General features: G+C 33.4%; 2 protein-coding genes across 3 annotated transcripts in view; both read right to left on the minus strand.

Moving 5' to 3' along the window:
• Nucleotides 1-365: 365 nt before the first annotated feature.
• On the minus strand, nucleotides 366-9878 carry LOC134855251 (uncharacterized). Its single transcript, XM_063871718.1, has 8 exons — nucleotides 9687-9878; nucleotides 7820-9184; nucleotides 7326-7456; nucleotides 6774-6897; nucleotides 6472-6581; nucleotides 2127-2208; nucleotides 965-1038; nucleotides 366-665 (listed from the first exon to the last, which is right to left on the minus strand). Exons 1-8 carry the CDS (start codon nucleotides 9694-9696, stop codon nucleotides 492-494), a joined length of 2070 nt encoding a protein of 689 aa, XP_063727788.1. The 5' UTR covers nucleotides 9697-9878; the 3' UTR covers nucleotides 366-491.
• Nucleotides 9879-16670: 6792 nt separating this feature from the next.
• The window catches only part of LOC134855622 (proton-activated chloride channel-like), an 83075-nt gene continuing 79573 nt past the window's right edge, over nucleotides 16671-20172 (minus strand). For both annotated transcript variants that reach the window (XM_063872165.1, XM_063872164.1), the window contains 2 exons: nucleotides 18326-18499; nucleotides 16671-17328 (listed from right to left, as the gene is read on the minus strand). In XM_063872165.1, coding sequence (XP_063728235.1) covers nucleotides 16783-17328; nucleotides 18326-18499 — 720 coding nt within the window. In that variant the 3' untranslated portion in view covers nucleotides 16671-16782. The remainder of the gene's footprint in view (nucleotides 17329-18325; nucleotides 18500-20172) is intronic.

A 20172-nucleotide genomic window follows, 5' to 3' on the forward strand; every position in this document is an offset into this window, starting at 1 on the left:
GTGCGTAAATTGTGAAAAATGATGATCATTCATTGTGGTTAAAATCCGAGGCTCTTTAGGGGTGTTTTTGTATCTATAAATAAAACACCTCCTTTATGTATTAAATTCAACAAGTTGAGCTAGTTTTTAGACATTGTACCCTTCTTAAAGTTGGTGGACTACAACAGGTGCTCACTGTGATATAAGTCTGTCAGCAATTAAATAAGTAACTTTGGAAAATTTTTAAATTGACTGTTATGTTTTATTCGTTTTGACTGGGTAATTTACTTCAGCACTGTATCAATAATTGCAAACTAACATTTTCAATTTTTTAAATTAAAAAGACGAATGAAGTTGACGATTCCAAAAAGACGTCGACTTGAAATTTCACTTTCAATAGAATGAAAAATAGAGAATTTGATTCTGAAACTTTTCTCGAAACAATTTTTCAACTCATTTTTGTTTTTCATTGGCTGTCCAAATAACTTGCTAGAGTCAATAATCTCTTCAATCTACACACTAGTAGGTGGTTCAATGTATTTGAGTCCTTTCGTTTTGGACACTAGAATAACCAGTCCGTTTCTGCTGCGGTCTTCTGCGAATTTGATCATGGCCGAAGCTGTCAATTCGGGAGACACTTTGTCTTCAATGCAAATTGTGTTCACTCGGAGAATATGACCGCTTTTCTGAATAAAAAACGTAGAATAAACAAAAATTAATGTATTTTTGCTAAACTATTATGTCATGAAAACTAAAAATCAGTTTAAAAAATGGTTCCTGGTTGGTAGGCCTATTTTCAATTTTTTGTTGAATTTTTTTTTGCAATGATTACTTTGTTCAAAACCTGTTATGCGTCGCATCACAGGTTTAAAATACATTTCTTTTATACTTTCTTTCAAATTCACTATTTAGAAAACAATCTTTATCCATCAAATTATTTAAAATATTAGACTGAAAAAATCATTCGCAACATTTGATATCTAACCGCGAATGTCCTTGTGAATCCGATTAGAGCAGAAGAAGCTGTGTTCATTACCACATTGTCAAGTGGGTAGATTCCTGGAAGCAAAAAGAGATGTTTTTTTTGCAAAACGAAGGAAGATGGTAAAACATAAAAAACTTGTGTAATATTAGCGTTAGTGTAGTATATAATCTTTTGGGGGAGGTGGATTTTACTGGGCACAATAGGGAGAAAAAGTGGAAAAAGTTCTTTTTTTTGTTATTTCGTGCCATTTTGAACTCAATTTTTTGTTTTCAGTGCCATCTTACGATTTTTAACCCAAATATTATGAATGCTGTTGGGTCAATCACACACAAAAAGAAGTAAGCTTCATCTCAACAAAAAATTATAAATTGGGTTGCTTTCGGGGAAAAACAAAACGTTGAGAACCTTTAAAATTTCAAATTAATACGTCTTATGTTTTTTTTTGTGTTTAAATTGTTGCCTCATTGTTTTTTTTTGGTTCGTTCCAAATCAAAACTAATTTTAGATTCTTCTAATATCGGCAGATTTGGCGTGGCGGGTATTCCCGCAACGAAATGAAACTGACAAGGGCCCAAAGCGGCAGTTTAGCTCAGTTAAGCGAAAAAGTTTGGCTGAATGAAGCAAAAAAAAATGTTTTTTTTTGGCTGAAAAATAAAAATTTTTGTGACTTTGGGAGAGCTCCAAAACAAAATTAGTCAATATAAAAATCTCATGTTTTGTGCTCTAAGCAACGCCTCCACACGCAACCCCCTCCCCTTTCTGTAAATCTGCTCTAGTTTACACTAGTGGCTGATATGACCCGACAGAAAATCAACTAATATAAAAAATGAGCAGTCGAAAAATCATATATACTTTCTTGAGCATCAAAGTAGTAGGGTCATTGACCGAGATAATTTCATTTTCAAGAGCTTGATTTTCATTTTATATGGAATTTAAGGTACAATTTACTCTAAATTTACTTCACTCTCCAATGTTATCCTTTGACATTGTTTAAAAATTTTCGCACTCGATGAAACCTAATTTGAAGCATAGTTAAATTATCACCAATAAGCCAATTGTCACAAAGAAGATTATTTGACGGAAATAAAACCATTGACAAAACTTTTTTGATTGGCTAACAAGATTACCTCAATTTATGTTCAAATTTGTCAATTTACATTACCTGCAGATGAGGTTAGTAGAACTGCGACGGAAGAACTGTTCCCGAACTCACGCAGAAGCCACACACTCTGTATTTTGCTCATCTAAAACATATATAGTGCTTAATAAAAAGCAAACAAACTTATCTAAACAACGGCAGTTAAGCAAATTCGACCACAAACTTTTTATCGAAAAATTATTGAAAACAATGAATAAGAAAAAAGTTTAACAGTAAATAAATTTTTTGATTTTATAAGATCTTTGTATTCCTAAGAAGCCGTTAAAGAAAATTGAGATAACAAATTTTACTGGTCTGTGAAATTTGTTATCTCAAAATTAGCCTTCAAAATTTTCACAGCTGAAAAAGGCTCAAGTTCCCGGGTTGTCCAAAATACTACTCATTTAATTTCCATATATGGAAAAATGCTACTCATACACTTTTCATTCAACTGCATAAAACAGAAAATTGCATGAAAGGTCCTTGATTAATGATTTTTCATTATAAGGAAACTGTATGACAAGCATTTTTTATAAAGCAAAAAATTAGATTTTTTAATTTCAATTTTTCAAAGGACACAATAATCCAAGATTAAGTTATGCACACAAAAAAACTAGTTTTTGCCTGCAAAAATGTTCGCACAAATTTCGTTCTGCGATTAGCGAGCATTTTTTGGGGGACATTTCGATGCTGCTTCGAAAACTTTTTGCTGTCGCCATCAAAAAATGCGACTCAAAAAAATTCTGTATCTGGAAAATTGTATGACTTGCATTTTTCTAAACAAAAATTTTTTTGTTTTGTTTATGACGATACACCCAACTTTATGCCAAAACAAAAAAATGATTGAAAATTCGAAGACTTCGTTTTAGCAAAATGTATGAAATTTGTGCGATTGAAACTTTTGTAAACTTAAAATAGGAAATTGTGTGACTAGCATTGCTGGTCTATGGAGGTCAGCCCTGGTTCTTTTTCGCATATAAGCCAGCTTGCTCAAATTTTTTTGAAAATTGTAATTAAAAAAGCTTTAATATGAAATATTACTCGATCTAATCAAAGGATTATATGTGGTACCAAGTTTTGCGGTAACTTCTGACTTTGGCAGCTATTTCCAGAGTTTGCACAGACTATGATCTGACTTCGCGTAGATTTATTTCAGATTTTTTGAGACTTTGTGCAGACTTTGCGGAGTTATTTCCAAACTTTGCGCAGACCATTTTCAGACTTTTGGTAGACTTTATTCAGCTTTTTGAGGACGCGTAATAGTTTCAGATTTTTTGCAGACTCTGTTTAGACTTTGCAAAGACTGTTGAGACGTTTTGAGGTCTTCGTTCAGACTTTGCGTAGTCTCTGTTGAGACTTGGCGTTGGGCATGCGAGTTTTCGGTCCCAACACTGATTTATTACAGCTTCTAAAGTCTGGACATATAGCCAAGACCTTTAACGAAGATTTGATAACCCCAACGGAAACACATAGATTGTTTATTGTAATGCAAATTTTCTGACTGTCTCCAGAAACGCCATAGAAAATTTTTTTATAACTGCTTTAGAAATGATTCTAGTTTCAACGAAAAAAAACTAAAAACCTTATAAACGATTTTATCTGTTACTTTTGATTAAACAACTTATAATGTATATACATATATTTTTTTTTCTAATTTTTCCTGAAACGTTCAAGCACATTTAACTATACTCAAAAGTTGACTGTTTAACTTGCTTTCAGTTATTTTAAATTTAATTTGAACTGTATATTTATTATTCTACACCCATCACACTAGCAAGATCTCAAGACACCACCCCCCTCCCACACACACTCACACACACACACATACACACACACATACACACACATACACACACGCTTAAATACACATACAAGTACGCGCGCCTGCATATACTCACATACACACCTTCGTATTAACATCTTCAGGAGGGTGTGGGCGGATGGCACACTCGTATGTGTGGCTGAGGGATAGGAAAGTGTGAGGGGGAAAGTGGGATGTGCTAGTGTGGATGATGGTTAAAATAGGGGAAGGGGGTTAAATGTAGGTGAAATAATTTAGGATAGGGGTGTTAAAAAAGTGAGGGGCTTCCGTTATGCAAAAAATATCCGCAAAAAGCAAGTCAATTTTATCGCTGAAAAAAAGCAAGTCGTTTTTATTGTCTTACAATTAGAGCAGATCATGAGTAATGCAAAATAGGGTTTAAATTTTTTTAAAATTTGCAAACGCTGCAACTATTTTAAAAAATCTGAAACCCACTTGATCAATAAAGACGATGAAATGAAAATTCCTATATTTTACATTGCTTAGGGGCAAGATAGTTCAGGAAAATACATGCTGCTTTCCAAAATGTTCAAAAGAAATTAACTCAGGATTAAAATAACTTCAGCATGCTATTTAAACTGTTTTCTTGAAAGGTTTTTGTGGATCCTGATAATGCGTGGGAACAGCCTGCTTGATTACAAAGATATTTTTCTCAAAAACTAAATGACAAAATTATATTTCTGAGTCTTTTTTAATTAATAACGCGCAAGTTTGTATAATGGACAAAAAATAGGATAAGAGGCTTTATAAGACACGCCTAATCCCATTATAATCGATCGCAGATGAAAATTGCCGACCACAAAGTTGAATACCCATATACCATTATTTCAATTTAAAAAAGAAAAAAACCATTATACTGCATTATATTCAATCATAACCTAACACCTTTTACTGTGAAAATGATTAATTTTTCAAAATATTTCATTACAATTTATTGTTTTTTAACAAGAAAAAGTCATTATAATCGATTACAATCTACTTTTTGTTTAGTTCTAAAATTTGCCTTTTTTCCTACTAATTGTGCAAAAAATGTCACCAAATTTTCTATTCTTTGTCTTTAAAATTCCGTTTGTTACCCCCCCCCCCCCCGGCAAACCACGTTCAGCTGTAATATTCATCCCCCTCTTCCTCACATGACCAACAACCCAGCCCTACTCGACCCCACGTCCTCTCAGTTTCAATACGATCAAGACCCCCTACCACGTTCACCCCTGTCCCCATGTTCTTCCAACCCACCCACATTCAACTACTTCCTCTCCCCCCCCACGTTCAACACCATCGTCAACATCAAACCTCCCCCCCGCCCAATTTCACTAAAAATTTACCAACCTCCTTCACCGATACGATCCGGGACGGAGTGTTCAACACGGTAGGAGGAAGGATTGGTTGAAAATTGGACAGTGAGTTGGGGGAGAGGAGTTAATTGAATGTGACGGGGCGATTGAGAGAATGACAAATTGAATATAACGTTAGACAGCAATGAATTGGAAAAATTGAAAAAAAAAATCAAAAACGGAAAAAAATGAACAAAAAACAGCAAATGAGATAAACAAATTCTAAAAATCCATTATATTTGATTAATTTTGGATCAAGTCGACATGAAAAAATATTAAAATTATAATGCATTTTCAAATTAATATGCAACTTTATACTGACAATAAAATGGCAAAAAATCAAAATGATTCAATGGCGCTCGGTGCCCGCAGCATTTTTGCTGCCCAGAATAGTATTTCTAATTATCATTTGGCAGAACTAAAAAAAAATGACAAGTCATAATTTCTCTGCCAGCAAATGCACATGTATGCAAAAGATTTCCTGAATATTTTCCTGAAGTTTTCTTTTGGGGCAGTACAACAATGCCGAAGTACAACAGTGCTGAAAATCAAAATCTTGTTAAACAGTGCGGAAAAATGTTTTGATCATTGTTTTTGCTCATTCGAAATCACTGAAAAGTAATTACATTCAAAAGGACGGAAGTTGAAAAAACAAAAATGACGCCGCTTGTTAGTGGCGTCCCTCATTATGGTGGGATTGAAAGATAAAAAAATTATATTCAGCCATTTTTAGCCAATAAAATTGAGTCTTTTCAAAAATCTCAGAAATGGCAAAAATCTCGAGATCTCAAATAAATTCTGGCCGTTAAAAAAATATTGCCAGATAAGTCGGGTATTGGAAAAAAATCGAATTGAATTCAAAAAATGTAATTTAAAACCAAGTATTTTATATTCGGTACAAATTGTACCGCAAAATTTTGCTGTGCTGTTTTAATTCAATTTTCGTTAATGATGAATTCGGTTTTGTGCACAAGTCATTTAGCCAATAGGAGAGTCTAACAATTTCACAGAGTTTTCCATCATTTGTTCTCTCCATCATGAAAATAACCCTTCCCCCAATTAACTCAGCAAATTTTCAAATTTTCGTCTCGTTTTTGCTCTGAAATCAAACAGTATTAACGCAAAATTGCCTACGATTCACAAAAACTCCAAAATATGATCAATTTTTGAGACTGTTGAACACTCGACACTGTTGAATGCCATCTTTTTTTACCATGTTAATGTTGAGTTGTTGTTCCAATGTGTGTTTCTCTGATACATCTCTGACCAAGTTGAACAGAAGTTCAATGTCGCCGAACAAACTTCTGATGTCTGCGAAACAATCTGCAAATAATGCAACTATAACGGTACTATAGCGTACGATTATTTCAGTTAACAAGACCAGAAACACTTCGGTAGATTGGGTTAAAAAATCAGATTATGAAAGAGACCTAAATTGTTGTGAAGTTCTCAAATATTAAAATAGAAAACATTGGCGAGGATTTTAGTCATGTTAAGGAAAAAAGATCGACTAGCCTTTTAAGCTTTCGTTGTCAGTTGAGTCACATAATTTGAAGCCAATTTTTCCAGAGCCGTTTTTAGACTCCAACTCTGAAATTAATTCTTGACCTCTTTTCTGGTTGATGTCCAGTATCACAACCTGAAATTAACAATTTTCAAGCCCATGAAAACATTATGCTAAAACAAAAGATAGAAAAAAAACATTCAAACTTTTTCCAAAATGAATTGTCGGTAAGAAATTAAATTACTTGATAAAAATTTAGTATCCGCTCTATCCAAATACACGATGTTTTTATCTTCCATCCCAAGTATTCAATTTGTATCAAAATTGGGTAGCCTTGCCTACCAAAACAACTAGGATCTGTTTGGGTGAAATCTTCTCTATACTTCAGTGAAGGGGTGGCATTTGACTCAAATTAGTAGAAGCTCATAATCAAAACGGAAAATCAATTTGGTCCACCTAAAAAAAAGGTCAACATTTTCAAAAAAAATTTTGAAACTCCGCCCCCCTCCCCTCGAGAAAATCTTAGATCCGCCCCTGTGCTCATTAAGAAAACAAACCCTTACCTGGTGACATTTTCTGAGTAATCTTTTAGCGATGATGAGCCCTGCATTACATGCTCCTCCCACAATTACGGAACATTTTGGCCTTATTCTTTTGCCACAGATCAAGGACGATGGATTGGATGTTGTCGTAACTGCCGAACACAAACATGAAAAAAGAAATTAAAGCAAAATGCGAATAGGTAGAAAAAATCAAGATCACCGCCGACTCGGAAATGGTTTCTCAGTTTTTTTTTTGTAATTATTTGTTTTCGAATTTTCCAATTGTCTTCAATTTTTTTTGTGATGAGTGAAACAATTTTTTGAAAAATTCTCTTTCAATCCCTGAAAAACTTGTTTATAACCCAGGAGTATCTCTAAGTTACTTATGTTCTAAGTTATTTTTTCAAGTTCTACTCATTGCACAGCGCGCAAAATGACCCAAACTTGGAAAAAAGTTCTTTTTTCTTCTATTATGAATGTGACCAACCGGCAATTGTCTCCTTTTTTTGCTTTACCTTTATCTTGCATTGCAGTCTTCTGGTTAACAAGCGACTCCTGTGTGCTGTACCCTGATTCCATAGATTCCCTTTGATCCCTCCGGTGGAGAAGTCCCCCTTCTTCCACTCCCCTTCCCCAGAATTCTGCTCTTCCGCTTATTGGGAAACTTTTTTCATCTCCAATTGTCTTAGCATATTTTTCGCTGTCCATAAATTTGTTTATTTTAGGGTTTTCCTGGTCGTTGTGAGCACTTATGATTGTGTCTTTTGATTGGTCCAAATCCGCAGCTGATTTTGATTTGTTTCTAGAAACTTCTAGATTATTCTGTTGTGCTTTTAGAGCATTCTCAGTGTAAAAACGACTGTAACTGGTTTTACGCTGAACAGATTTCGGCTCAAACTCTTGTTCACTGTTCTGGAATTTTCGCTCCTGATTTGTTTGAAATCCGACATTCAAATTGGTCTCGGGATCTGGCGGATATTCGTAAGTATTTAAACTTTGAAGAGAGCTTCGATTAGAACTGGGCTGAAACTTGACCCTAAAATTCCCGTCCAAATCTTGATTCAGACAATTCCGAGCTTCTGTATGCGACGATTCATCGCAATTTCGATCATCTGGATTGTTGTATGGACCACTATGGACTCTGTTGAATTGAAGTGAGTCCATAGATTTGTGCCTGGAAACGATTCGCTTGTGAACCGGACATAGTTTTTGCTGGCCTATCGAAGTTATAATTATGGCATCTGGTTGTTTTTGTTGTTGTTGCTGCTGCTTTGGCAGTTGTTGTTCGTTAAGTTTCGAAAAATAGTTTCCACGAATTGATCTTGAACTTGTCCAGTTCTGAATTGGAGTTTTCGTGTGTAGATACTTCAGTTGAATTCCATTTTCTTCGTTGGCGTTCGGCAATTCTCCTTGCGAAGCATAAAATCCACTTTTTGAAACGAGATCAAACTCATCGTATTTGGGAAACCAAGGTTTAAACAATGAACTCTGGCGTTGAACAAAATGACTCTTGCGCTTGTCGTAAATTGATTTCAATTTTTGGTACTGAAAACCACTTGCTTGATCATCATTTTCGTTCAAGTATCCGCTTGACTTTGACCTCTGGTCGTCAAAACGAGAGCGTTCTGCATCGAAACGTCGATTTCCGTAACTGATTTCCGAAAAATCTCTGGTATTCGGTCGTTTATTTACTGGTGATGGATTGATGTATTGTTTACTTCCTATGTTGAATGAACCGCTAGTTCTTTGAGGAAGATTCGATCTGTAGTATGGTTTATAGGGGAAAGGAGAGAGATTTGAACGATCACTTTGGGCCGTTGATTCGTCGAGCTCGTAGGTACAAGTTGTTTTGTACAATACAGGAGATGAGTTTCTCGATGCTATAATGAAAAACGATAATGATCTGTTCCGGGTTCAAAAATGGTATAAAGATCTTACTTCTTGTAAGAAAGTACCAGAAATTTTACAAAACTCTTAGATCAAGTAAACAAAATACAAATAATTATAAGAATCTTGAAAAAAAAAAAGAATTTGAATTCCGGTTCTTCAAAAAAAACTTTAGCGAACCTAGCAAGGCTCAAAATGCTAGAAAAACAATTGACTCAATGCTAAGACCCGGCGGGTAACTTAAACTATTTGGTTATAACATGATTGATAAAGTTCTCGTGTATTCGTAAATTTGGAGAAGTTTTGAATAATTCAGTGCTGATCAATTTTCCTCCTTATGACTATGATTTTTAAAATTCATTCAATCATTTTTTGCTTTGGTTTAATCTGTTAACAATACCCTTACAGCTCTGCGTCAAGTCGACTTTACCATAAAATAAAAAATTCAACCGCTTAAACAAAATTTTCTAAGGAAAAAAGCATAAGTTAACTTACCAAGCTGCATCGCAACTCAATATTTTGCTCGATTGTTCAAATTAAATCCTGGTTCGAAGCTTAGCTGAGCAGAAGAACAAAAAAAGTTCACTTAAAAACGACACCTGAAGACCACGCGATCAAAAATATAAAATCATCCAAACTAATTGAAAATCATTAAAGAATTCTTTAACTAATCATCGACGCATATTTTCAGTGATTTTTTTATTCAATCAAATTAATGATTGAAAAACGAGTTGTTACAGCTGAATAAAACGGCATAAGTTAAAACTCATAAAAAATTTATCGACTTCAAGCGCTTTTTGAATTGTCAATTATGACCGATAAGAGAATTGAAAACAAATTTGATTTTGTAAAAATACGCTTCATAGTTTTATTACAGCTCACATTCATAAAATGATAGATAAGCTATACATATTTTTTTTCAAACTTCACCATTTTCTTTACTTCTATAACAGTTTAATTGTAATGAAAACTGTAACTATTTTTACTATGAGTACTCTTAATCTGAATGGCTTTTACGATTACTCTTACGATTTTAATGAGATTGTTTTTTGTAGTAATAGTATATCTTAATATAATATCAGTTCTCTGTTGGTGCGTGCATGTTAGTTTATAGACTGTATATTTGTCATGTACACTTAATATTTTTGTAAAAATATAAGCTCAATTTTTCTCTCGCCCAGTAGACGCCTCTTATGAGTTAAATGGTCCAATTTTTCTTTGTGATTTTTAATAATCGAAAAATGTGCTGCAAATAGTCTTAAAATTACGTTTTTTATGAGTTCGGCTTCATGACAGAAGTCAAATATCAATTAAACGGTACATGGTTGATTGTTATTGATCCAACTAGATACAAATATAACAAGACTGCTAGTATCAGGGCTAAGCCCTGAATGTTCCGACTGCCTTTTAAGGTTTATGGAGCAGTAATAACCTTAAAAAAAATTAAATGTAATAAAAAAATGAATTAAAAAAACTAAAATGAAACTTTTTATGAGAATCATCCACTCACACGCCAAATAAAGTACAAAAGGATAGATTTCGCTCCTTCTAACAAATAAATTATGGCAAATACGCTTCTTTAAACCAACTTGTAACGATTTCCAAGACGGATTAAATCTCCGCTTACGCGTTAATAGCGCGAAATATATCGCGCGTTAATTGTCACAAAATTCGCCAAAATGGCAACCTTTAAAACCCCATAACTTTACGACAAATGATCATTGAAGAAAAATCATTTCAAATTTGAGCGCAGGACAGCAATACCTGTCGAATGATACAAAAAAATCCTGTCAAAAATGGCTAGTTAAAAAGTCGAAATTTGTAAGAAAAAAAAAACCAACCCGAGCACAAAAATTCCTTTACTTTCGTATCGAAAGTCGGAACAATAAATCGACTAGCGCAACTTGTGACGCAACAATATTTCGTGCCTTTTGCATCACATCCAACTGATTGAGGACAGATAAATCCTCAGTCTCGATGAGCATAATCTTGCAAAAAACAAAAAACGGTGACATACAAGCAAAAAAAGCTTATATAATTACAAATTTTGTGGGAAGTACATGTTTGTCAAGATGTTTTATGATAGTAAGCTTTAATTGTTCCAATTTTTGATACGAAAGTGACGGATATTTGTGGTCGAGGTGGGTTTTTTTTTCTTCAGACAAATTTCGACTTTTTAACTAGCCATTTTTGACGGAATATTTTTTTCAATAATTCGAAGGGTATTGTTGTGTTGTCCTGAGCTGTAATTTGAAAATATATTTCACCTGTGATCATTTTTTGTAAAGTTATGGGGGTTTAAAGATCGCCATTTTGGCCAATTTGGGAGAATTAACGCGCGATATATTTCGCGCTATTAACGCGTAAGCGGAGAGTTAATCCGTCTTATAAATTGTTCCATATTGGTTGCAAGAAGCTTATTTGCCATAGATTATTTGTTACAAGGAGGGAAATTTATCCTTTTGTACTTTATATGGCGTGTGGGGGGATTATTTTCTTTAAAAATTTCAAATTTTAGAAAAAAAATTTTGATTTTGTTTTATTTTACTTGATTTTTTAACGTTATCACTGCTCCATAAACCTTAAAAGGCAGTCGGAACATTCAGGGCTTCGCCATGATACGAGCAGTCTTGTTTATTTTGGGGTCACTGTAACGTTTAACATCCATGGCCTCCCGCAAATCAAATTGAAATTTTTAGATAAAAATTCAAATAGCTGTTTGCTTTCCATTTTTATAGCTATTTGAATAGTTTTGACAACAAAATATTGGAACATTTATTTTGGAAAAATGAAATGTTTTGGACCAAATAATTAGTTTAGCTTACTGGTGTTCTATTCAATTAGCATCATGAATTACCACACTTTACATAATATTCACGACAAGCTCCAATGATTAAAATAAAATCGCCCTACGTTTTCTTTCTTAGTAAAGAAAATATCGTAACAAATTTTTTAGTTATGACAGGTTGTGAAGTATATCTTGTATATTGCAAAATTTTTGTCCAAAAGTTTCTTGGTTGCATTATGAATTTGCGACATCTGTAATTTGTCTGACCCACATATGGACGCTAGAGAGACAAATACTTTTTTTACTTGTAACTCCAATGATTAAAATAAAATCGCCCTACGTTTTCTTTCTTAGTAAAGAAAATATCGTAACAAATTTTTTAGTTATGACAGGTTGTGAAGTATATCTTGTATATTGCAAAATTTTTGTCCAAAAGTTTCTTGGTTGCATTATGAATTTGCGACATCTGTAATTTGTCTGACCCACATATGGACGCTAGAGAGACAAATACTTTTTTTACTTGTAACTTATGTGATTAATGTAAAATTTTCCGATCCAGTTACTTCATAAAAAATACTCTTAGCCACGGTAAAGACGCTCTAAGTTACTTTTTACAAGTTCAAAAATAATCTGAAGGAATTTCTTTTTTACCTGTCAATTTAATTTTTTTGGACTAACAGTATAATGTAGTTCCAAAAACCTTTTTAGCCCTGTTTGGATTTTAACAAAAACATGAATAAGACATTTTTGTTGGGTTGATAAACTAATCGCCTAAAACAACACTAATCATCACTAATCATCGACAGTAGCTCAAAAACATTGTATCTACCTTATGCGCTTTTTGCAGAGTCTTCATTGTTCCAACTTAAAAAAAATGAAGAATAACTCTGCTCAGTGCAGCTTTATCAGAAAAATTTTGGCTTTTTTAGCTATTCTTTTTTATAAAGCGTTTCAAACTAAGAAGCATTGATTTACTCCGTAAAATTAAATAATTAGTTTTAATGTGATTATTATACCTATTGTAATGGGCAACTGAAAACTGCCAAATTGACCGAACCAGTACAATCAACGTTCGATTCTTTTGTAATTATATGTGAGTGATGACTTATTCCGGCTCTGAAGTCGTTACAAATTGAATTTTGGCTCGTTTTGACGCCAATCACCTGAGGTTTTTAATACCTTGTTAATCGCTAAATGCATCACTCTGTTCTTCTTGCAGCGCGTGAGGCAAAGATTGCTGGAAAAAAGCTTTAAAAGGTTGTGAAAAACGAATACAAATTTTTAACAAAGTTTTTCATGATCTTCATTGCGCCCGCAAAAATTGGGTTTTTGCACTGATAAAAACATTAAAATCAAAAAATCAATAACTATTCAAAACGAATAATTCTTAACACCGGCGATGATTTTTTTTTGATGCCTTAAAACGTTCAAAGAACTTTTTTAACCACCTGGAGACAAATCGTTCTTTAACTTAGCTTCAACCCCGGTCTTAACCTCTTGTTAATATTCTAATCTAAAAAACCTGCTGTTTAAACTATTTTCTTTGCTTTTTTGCTTTTTTGAAAACACGGAAAGTATTTATAAAAATTATCCAAGTTTACACTAACTCAAGCAAATAAATTTTTCATCAAAAAATGAATAGTTTCAGATAATGATAATGAATTTTTTGGCTTGAAAACGTTATTTTTGACACTTGATCAATCGAAACTAAATTTTCAATCATAAGTGAGTTTCAAACTTCAGCATTAAGTTTCTTTTTTGTTTGTAAAACGAAGCCAATTTGTTTAAAGATGCATGATGTACAACAAGCGGAATCTAAATTTGTTGTATTCTTGTTAGGTTTAAACATCCGTACAAATTTAGTTTTTTGTTTAATTTTAATCTGATAAACAGTATTGGCTACTTTGAAATGAGCCATTCTAACTGTCAACCTTTTTTTAGGAGAGTTCAAATTTTTGATAAGGATAAATAGTATTTTGCAAATTTGATAGCTCTAGCTAGATCACTATAAAACTGATTTATTACATCCTAACATTTTCATTATTCCGAATTTCAAGTTACTTAATGAACGGTTCATTACTGACCAGACATTTTCATTGTTCCGAATTTCAGGTTACTTAATGAACGGTTCATTACTGACCAAACATTTTCATTATTCCGAATTTCAGGTTACTTAATGAACGGTTCATTACTGACCAAACATTTTCATTATTCCGAAATTCAGGTTACTAAGAACGGTTCATTACCGACCAAACATTTTCATTATTCCGATTTTCAGGTTACTTAATGAACGGTTCATTACCGACCAAACATTTTCATTATTCCGAATTTCAGGTTACTTAATGAACGGTTCATTACTGACCAAACAGTTTCATTATTCCGAATTTCAGGTTACTTACTGAACGGTTCATTACTGACCAAACATTTTCATTATTCCGATTTTCAGGTTACTTAATGAACGGTTCATTACTGACCAAACATTTTCATTATTCCGAATTTCAGGTTTCTAAGAACGGTTCATTACTGACCAAACATTTTCGTTATTCCGAATTTCAGGTTACTTCATTACTGACCAAACATTTTCATTATTCCGAATTTCAGGTTACTTAATGAACGGTTCATTACTGACCAAACATTTTCATTATTCCGAATTTCAGGTTACTTAATGAACGGTTCATTACGGACCAAACATTTTCATTATTCCGAATTTCAGGTTACTTAATGAACGGTTCATTACTGACCAAACATTTTCATTATTGCGAATTTCAGGTTACTTAATGAACGGTTCATTACTGACCAAGCATTTTCATTATTCCGAAATTCAGGTTACTAAGAACGGTTCATTACTGATCAAACATTTTCGTTATTCCGAATTTCAGGTTACTTAATGAACGGTTCATTACTGACCAAAGATTTTCATTATTCCGAATTTCAGGTTACTTAATGAACGGTTCATTACTGACCAAACATTTTCATTATTCCGAATTTCAGGTTACTTAATGAACGGTTCATTACTGACCAAATATTTTCATTATTCCGAATTTCAGGTTACTAAATGAACGGTTCATTACTGACCAAACATTTTCATTATTCCGAATTTCAGGTTACTTAATGAACAGTTCATTACTGACCAAACATTTTCATTATTCCGAATTTCAGGTTACTTAATGAACGGTTCATCACTGACCAAACATTTTCATTATTTCGAATTTCAGGTTACTTAATGAACGGTTCATTACTGACCAAATATTTTCATTATTCCGAATTTCAGGTTACTAAATGAACGGTTCATTACTGACCAAACATTTTCATTATTCCGAATTTCAGGTTACTTAATGAACAGTTCATTACTGACCAAACATTTTCATTATTCCGAATTTCAGGTTACTTAATGAACGGTTCATCACTGACCAAAGATTTTCATTATTCCGAATTTCAGGTTACTTAATGAACGTTCATTACTGACCAAACATTTTAATTATTCCGAATTTCAGGTTACTTAATGAACGGTTCATTACTGACCAAATATTTTCATTATTCCGAATTTCAGGTTACTAAATGAACGGTTCATTACTGACCAAACATTTTCATTATTCCGAATTTCAGGTTACTTAATGAACAGTTCATTACTGACCAAACATTTTCATTATTCCGAATTTCAGGTTACTTAATGAACGGTTCATCACTGACCAAACATTTTCATTATTCCGAATTTCAGGTTACTTAATGAACGGTTCATTACTGACCAAACATTTTCATTATTCCGAATTTCAGGTTACTTAATGAACGGTTCATTACTGACCAAATATTTTCATTATTCCAAATTTCAGGTTACTAAATGAACGGTTCATTACTGACCAAACATTTTCATTATTCCGAATTTCAGGTTACTTAATGAACGGTTCAATTTTGACCAAACATTTTCATTATTCCGAATTTCAGGTTACTTAATGAACGGTTCCTTTTGCGATAAATTTGCGATAAGTTTTCTTCTACAAACTTTTGCAAATTAAGCTGATTTGTATTAAATACCCGCTATATGCTGGTTTTCTTTTAATCCATGACGGATCTCAAAGCAACCCAACTTTAATTGAGGCAAAATAATTACGAGACGATAACAAAGCAAAATAGTTACAAGTCGATACAAACATCATTTCGTACTTGACATTGAGTAGGAGATGGTAGGAGATCTTTAGAAAATGCTTTTTTCCTTTTTTCCTCATTTTAAGTTTAACATTTTGAACCAAAAACTACGTTCCTTGTCTTAAAAAGCAGTCGGAACCTAAATATACAAAATGTTTTAATAACATTATTCGGTTTAAACTATAATAATCAATCAGTACGAAATGGTATATACAGAAATTAAAATGATACTTTCCTTTTTTTCTCAATTTATCTTTCAACTTTTTGAATTAAAAACTGCGTCACTTGCCGTTAAAGGCAGTCGGTCCCTTAGGGACAAAAATTGTGTCGATAATTTTATTCGGTTTCTACTATAAAAAACCAATCAGTTTTTTTGAATTAGTTTGACTTCATCCAAATTGTTGCAAAAAACAATCTTGAAATTATCTTGAAAATTTTTGATGGAAGGTTAATTTTCAAAAATTTTGTTTCAAAATCACCCTCACTGAAAAGTTTACCTCAAACTTTTACCCTGGTCTTGAAAATTGGAAATTAAACAATAAAAAACATTCAGAATACAAAAATTAAATTTTTCAGCTAATACGACTCAATTTATTCTGGATGGAACAAACATTATGATGATTCAATGAAAGATAATTGGGAAAGATAATTTATATCAGTTCATAACTTCAGATTCTGGTGGTCTTCCAGCGAAATCCCAGAATCAGTCAAAATGGCCGAAATCTCGACCATATTTCGTCTAAGCCGACTTAAATTCAACGGTGTTATTTCTGCTTTTGGCTTCCTATTACGAACATTTTTTCCATCACCTTCGTTTTGCATTTTCCTCACAGAGCCATTCCTCGGCAAGTTATCAAATTTATTATCTGTTTCGTCGATTTTTGTATCGTATGTTGGCAATTTATCATACGCGCCGTCTTTGCTAGCATAACCATTAGAGAGTATTAGAATTTCGTCATTAAGATGGTCATTATTGTCAGAGTTTTTTGGTTTTAAGTTTCCGTTAAGGTAATTTTTACACGGACTGCTGCTGAACCCTGTGAAATCTTTCTTCATCCTCGGTGATTGCGGGCTTCCATTGGCTGATTTTTCGGCTAAATAGGTGTTTTCGGCTAGTTCGCGCTGTTGTCGCATCTGTTTCTGGATCTTCTTTTTCTCTCGTTCGCTTTTGATTGAAGCGTAGATACGCGTCCCATATCCATAGGCCTAAAATATGCCATAAACTTTCTTAGCGTATTTTTTTCTGTAACTAATTTCTTCATTAGTCATTTTTTTAAAATAATTCTAGTTTTGAGAAGCAGTTTATCTCAATATAACTGTCGATACGAAGAAATTTTAAATTACCTTTCGAGACCATTTACTGGTGCACAATTTTGCTCTTGCTAGAAAAAAATGAGATTACAACAAACAACAAAAAGTTTGTAGTTTATTACACTCTAAATAGTTAAATTGTTATATAATACTGAATTCGTAAATCTGTAACTGATGTAATCAGGTTTTTAAACTTCATTTACGCAGAAAAAAAAAGCTTAAATACTGAAAAAGTTCAAGGAATAGACTTCCAAATGAACTCAAAATATGGAAGCTAACAAGACTGAGCAAAAAATTTTTGATTGTGTTCTAAGTCACGATTACATTTCCTGAAAATTTTCAGAAAACTTCCGAATTTCAAAATATTCAAATCAAATGAAATATTTCATTTGATATTTACATTTTTGAAATTCGGAAGTCTTCGGAAAATTTCAAAGATGTGTAATCACGACTTTGAAGGCTATCAGAAAAGAATTTTGCTCAGATTCGCTAGCTTCCATATATTGAGTTAATTGGGTAACCTATACTTTGAAATTTTTTTCTGGGTAAATGAAGCTTAAAGTCTGATTACTATCCAATAAACAACTAACGTTTTCTTTAGTATAATCTCATTTTTTAGCATGAGCAACGAGCAACATTATGCATGTTTTTAGCATTAGCATAAATGATCGGTTTGTTATCATTTTTAGTTTTTCCAGCAAAAGAATTAAAAAATTTAAATCAAGGAACAAACCCCCACCCCCCCCCCCCCCCCCACCCCAGATAGACCAAGTTAAGATCTTCCACCCCAGCATTTTAATTCGCATTAAATTTGATAAACGGTTTTTTTGGGGGGGGGGGAAGGATGTTAAGTTGGTCCAAAAAACATATTGTTTGCTATGACTCATCTCACTTTTTCTAGCATGAGAAGCATGGTGCAGACAACACTGACTGAACTCCACTTGGTGGCTGTGATGACACTCTTCACTTGCGTGACTAACCCGTCCTTCCATTGCACTTCAACCACAAATCGGGAGGAGTTCTTGGCCCCTATGAAGCCCTCACGGTCAATCAGAGACAGACTGATCTGCAGAAATAAGAAGAACAAACAACCATTAATTGTTGAGATAATAATGTTAACCATCATATAGTTGTTTCAAAAACCGTTGATAAAAATTTAAGACCAGTTGATCGTATCCAATAAAATTGATCGATATTCAAAAGCAGCCATTTGTATGGGATTGTCGATATAACTATAGAGCTCTCACAGTTAACAAGAGCCAGGTTGATCTTCAGAAGTCTGAATAAACAATCATCAAGTGACTTGAAACTAAATTAATTGCTTAGAAAACAGTTGATAAAAATGGAACCTTTTGACTGTACAAACCAAAAAACATATATAGTTTTATAACAAATATTCCAAATTAACATGACTTAACTTATTGCGATCGACCAAATCGCAGCTAGTTAGAACAAGGGATCTTTCTGAATGTTGCTAAGACTTTCCTATTCTTATTCAATAAACAAAGTTTCTTTCACTCGTAAATAGATATATTATTTCAAATATAGAGGACAAACATCAATTATATACCAAGAGACATTGGGGTATGGATTGATAGTTATCGAGATAGAGATTTGAGATTTTGGTGATTGGGATGGTTGGGGGTCTCAGTATGAGAGTGGTTGTGAGATGGTTGTTCGTGTGATCTGGTATATTTTCGCTTGGCTTATATACCGTAGATATTAATATTTTCAACATTCCATCTGTTGGTTAAACCAATCAGAAAGAAACAACACATGCTGTAATGTTTGCTTTTGGTGATATTTTAGAGATTTCAACACATAACTTCAAGGTAGCATATGATACAAGTTTAAGAATTATGTTTCTGATTTCAAGTCAGAACATATGGTAAAATTTTAAGAATTGTGTTTCTGATTTCAATTCAGAACATCCAACCATCTTATAGGGTGATTGTTAAACGGCGATACCCATTGACAAAAAATTTAAAAGCATAATATAATTTACAAAAAATTTTAATCGAGTTTGCGTAAAGTTTTTATTTCCGATTTTGATAGTTTGTTCGTAAAGTGGCGGCTTGTAGTGTAATCGGTTGATGAAAGGCTGCTTGTAGTCGGTTGAAGAATGGCTGCTTGTAGTGTAGGTGCATGTAGAGCAGAGCATAGTTTTGTAGAGTTGTGGCGGCGGCCAAATCACAGCTGGAAACTTTTGAGAAATATAACATCAAATATAATTTTTCAAATTTTGGTTTAGCGAATATACTTATCAGCAATACTGGGCTATAATTGTAGAAGCATGCATACTTTGTAAAGTGGCGGCAGCCAAATCACAGTTGGAGTTTAAAAAATAAAAGGACGGAGGTTAATAGATAATCTTGAAACTAATAGTTTCATTCCACCTGGGTTTTAGACTCAGATTTCTATTGCTGAGATCCTTATTTTTTTTCTCGGAGCACTGTTATGGTTTTCTGCATATGGTTGATGCGATTTAAGTCGTTTATGTAATTCTTTTGCACTTGATTCGTGTAGGAGTCAAGGATTGGAGTCTGCATTTGGGCAGTTATAAAGGCTGCAGGAACACAAATGGGGGAGTTGTGGATTAACCAGACGGTAGGCACCGTCACCGTTTTGGTAAGGGTGATAGGTTTCTATCTTAAACCGGTTAATAAAGGGAGAGAGCGCATAATTTAAACTGGTGTCAAAATTTGGTGGTTTCCTGGGGTTGAGGTTTTGTTCCTTTTT

Source organism: Symsagittifera roscoffensis, chromosome 10, assembly GCF_963678635.1.
Source record: "Symsagittifera roscoffensis chromosome 10, txSymRosc1.1, whole genome shotgun sequence".
Classification (NCBI taxonomy): Eukaryota; Metazoa; Xenacoelomorpha; order Acoela; family Convolutidae; genus Symsagittifera; species Symsagittifera roscoffensis.

What these genes read in the sequence shown, in the direction of transcription:
- LOC134855251 (XM_063871718.1), bottom strand. An exon ending in TGACAACGAAAGCTTAAAAG is followed by an intron (nt 6,582 to 6,773) that starts GCTAGTCGATCT and finishes CATTATTTGCAG; the next exon opens with ATTGTTTCGCAGACATCAGA. An exon ending in GATTCACAAGGACATTCGCG is followed by an intron (nt 666 to 964) that starts GTTAGATATCAA and finishes TTTTTTATTCAG; the next exon opens with AAAAGCGGTCATATTCTCCG.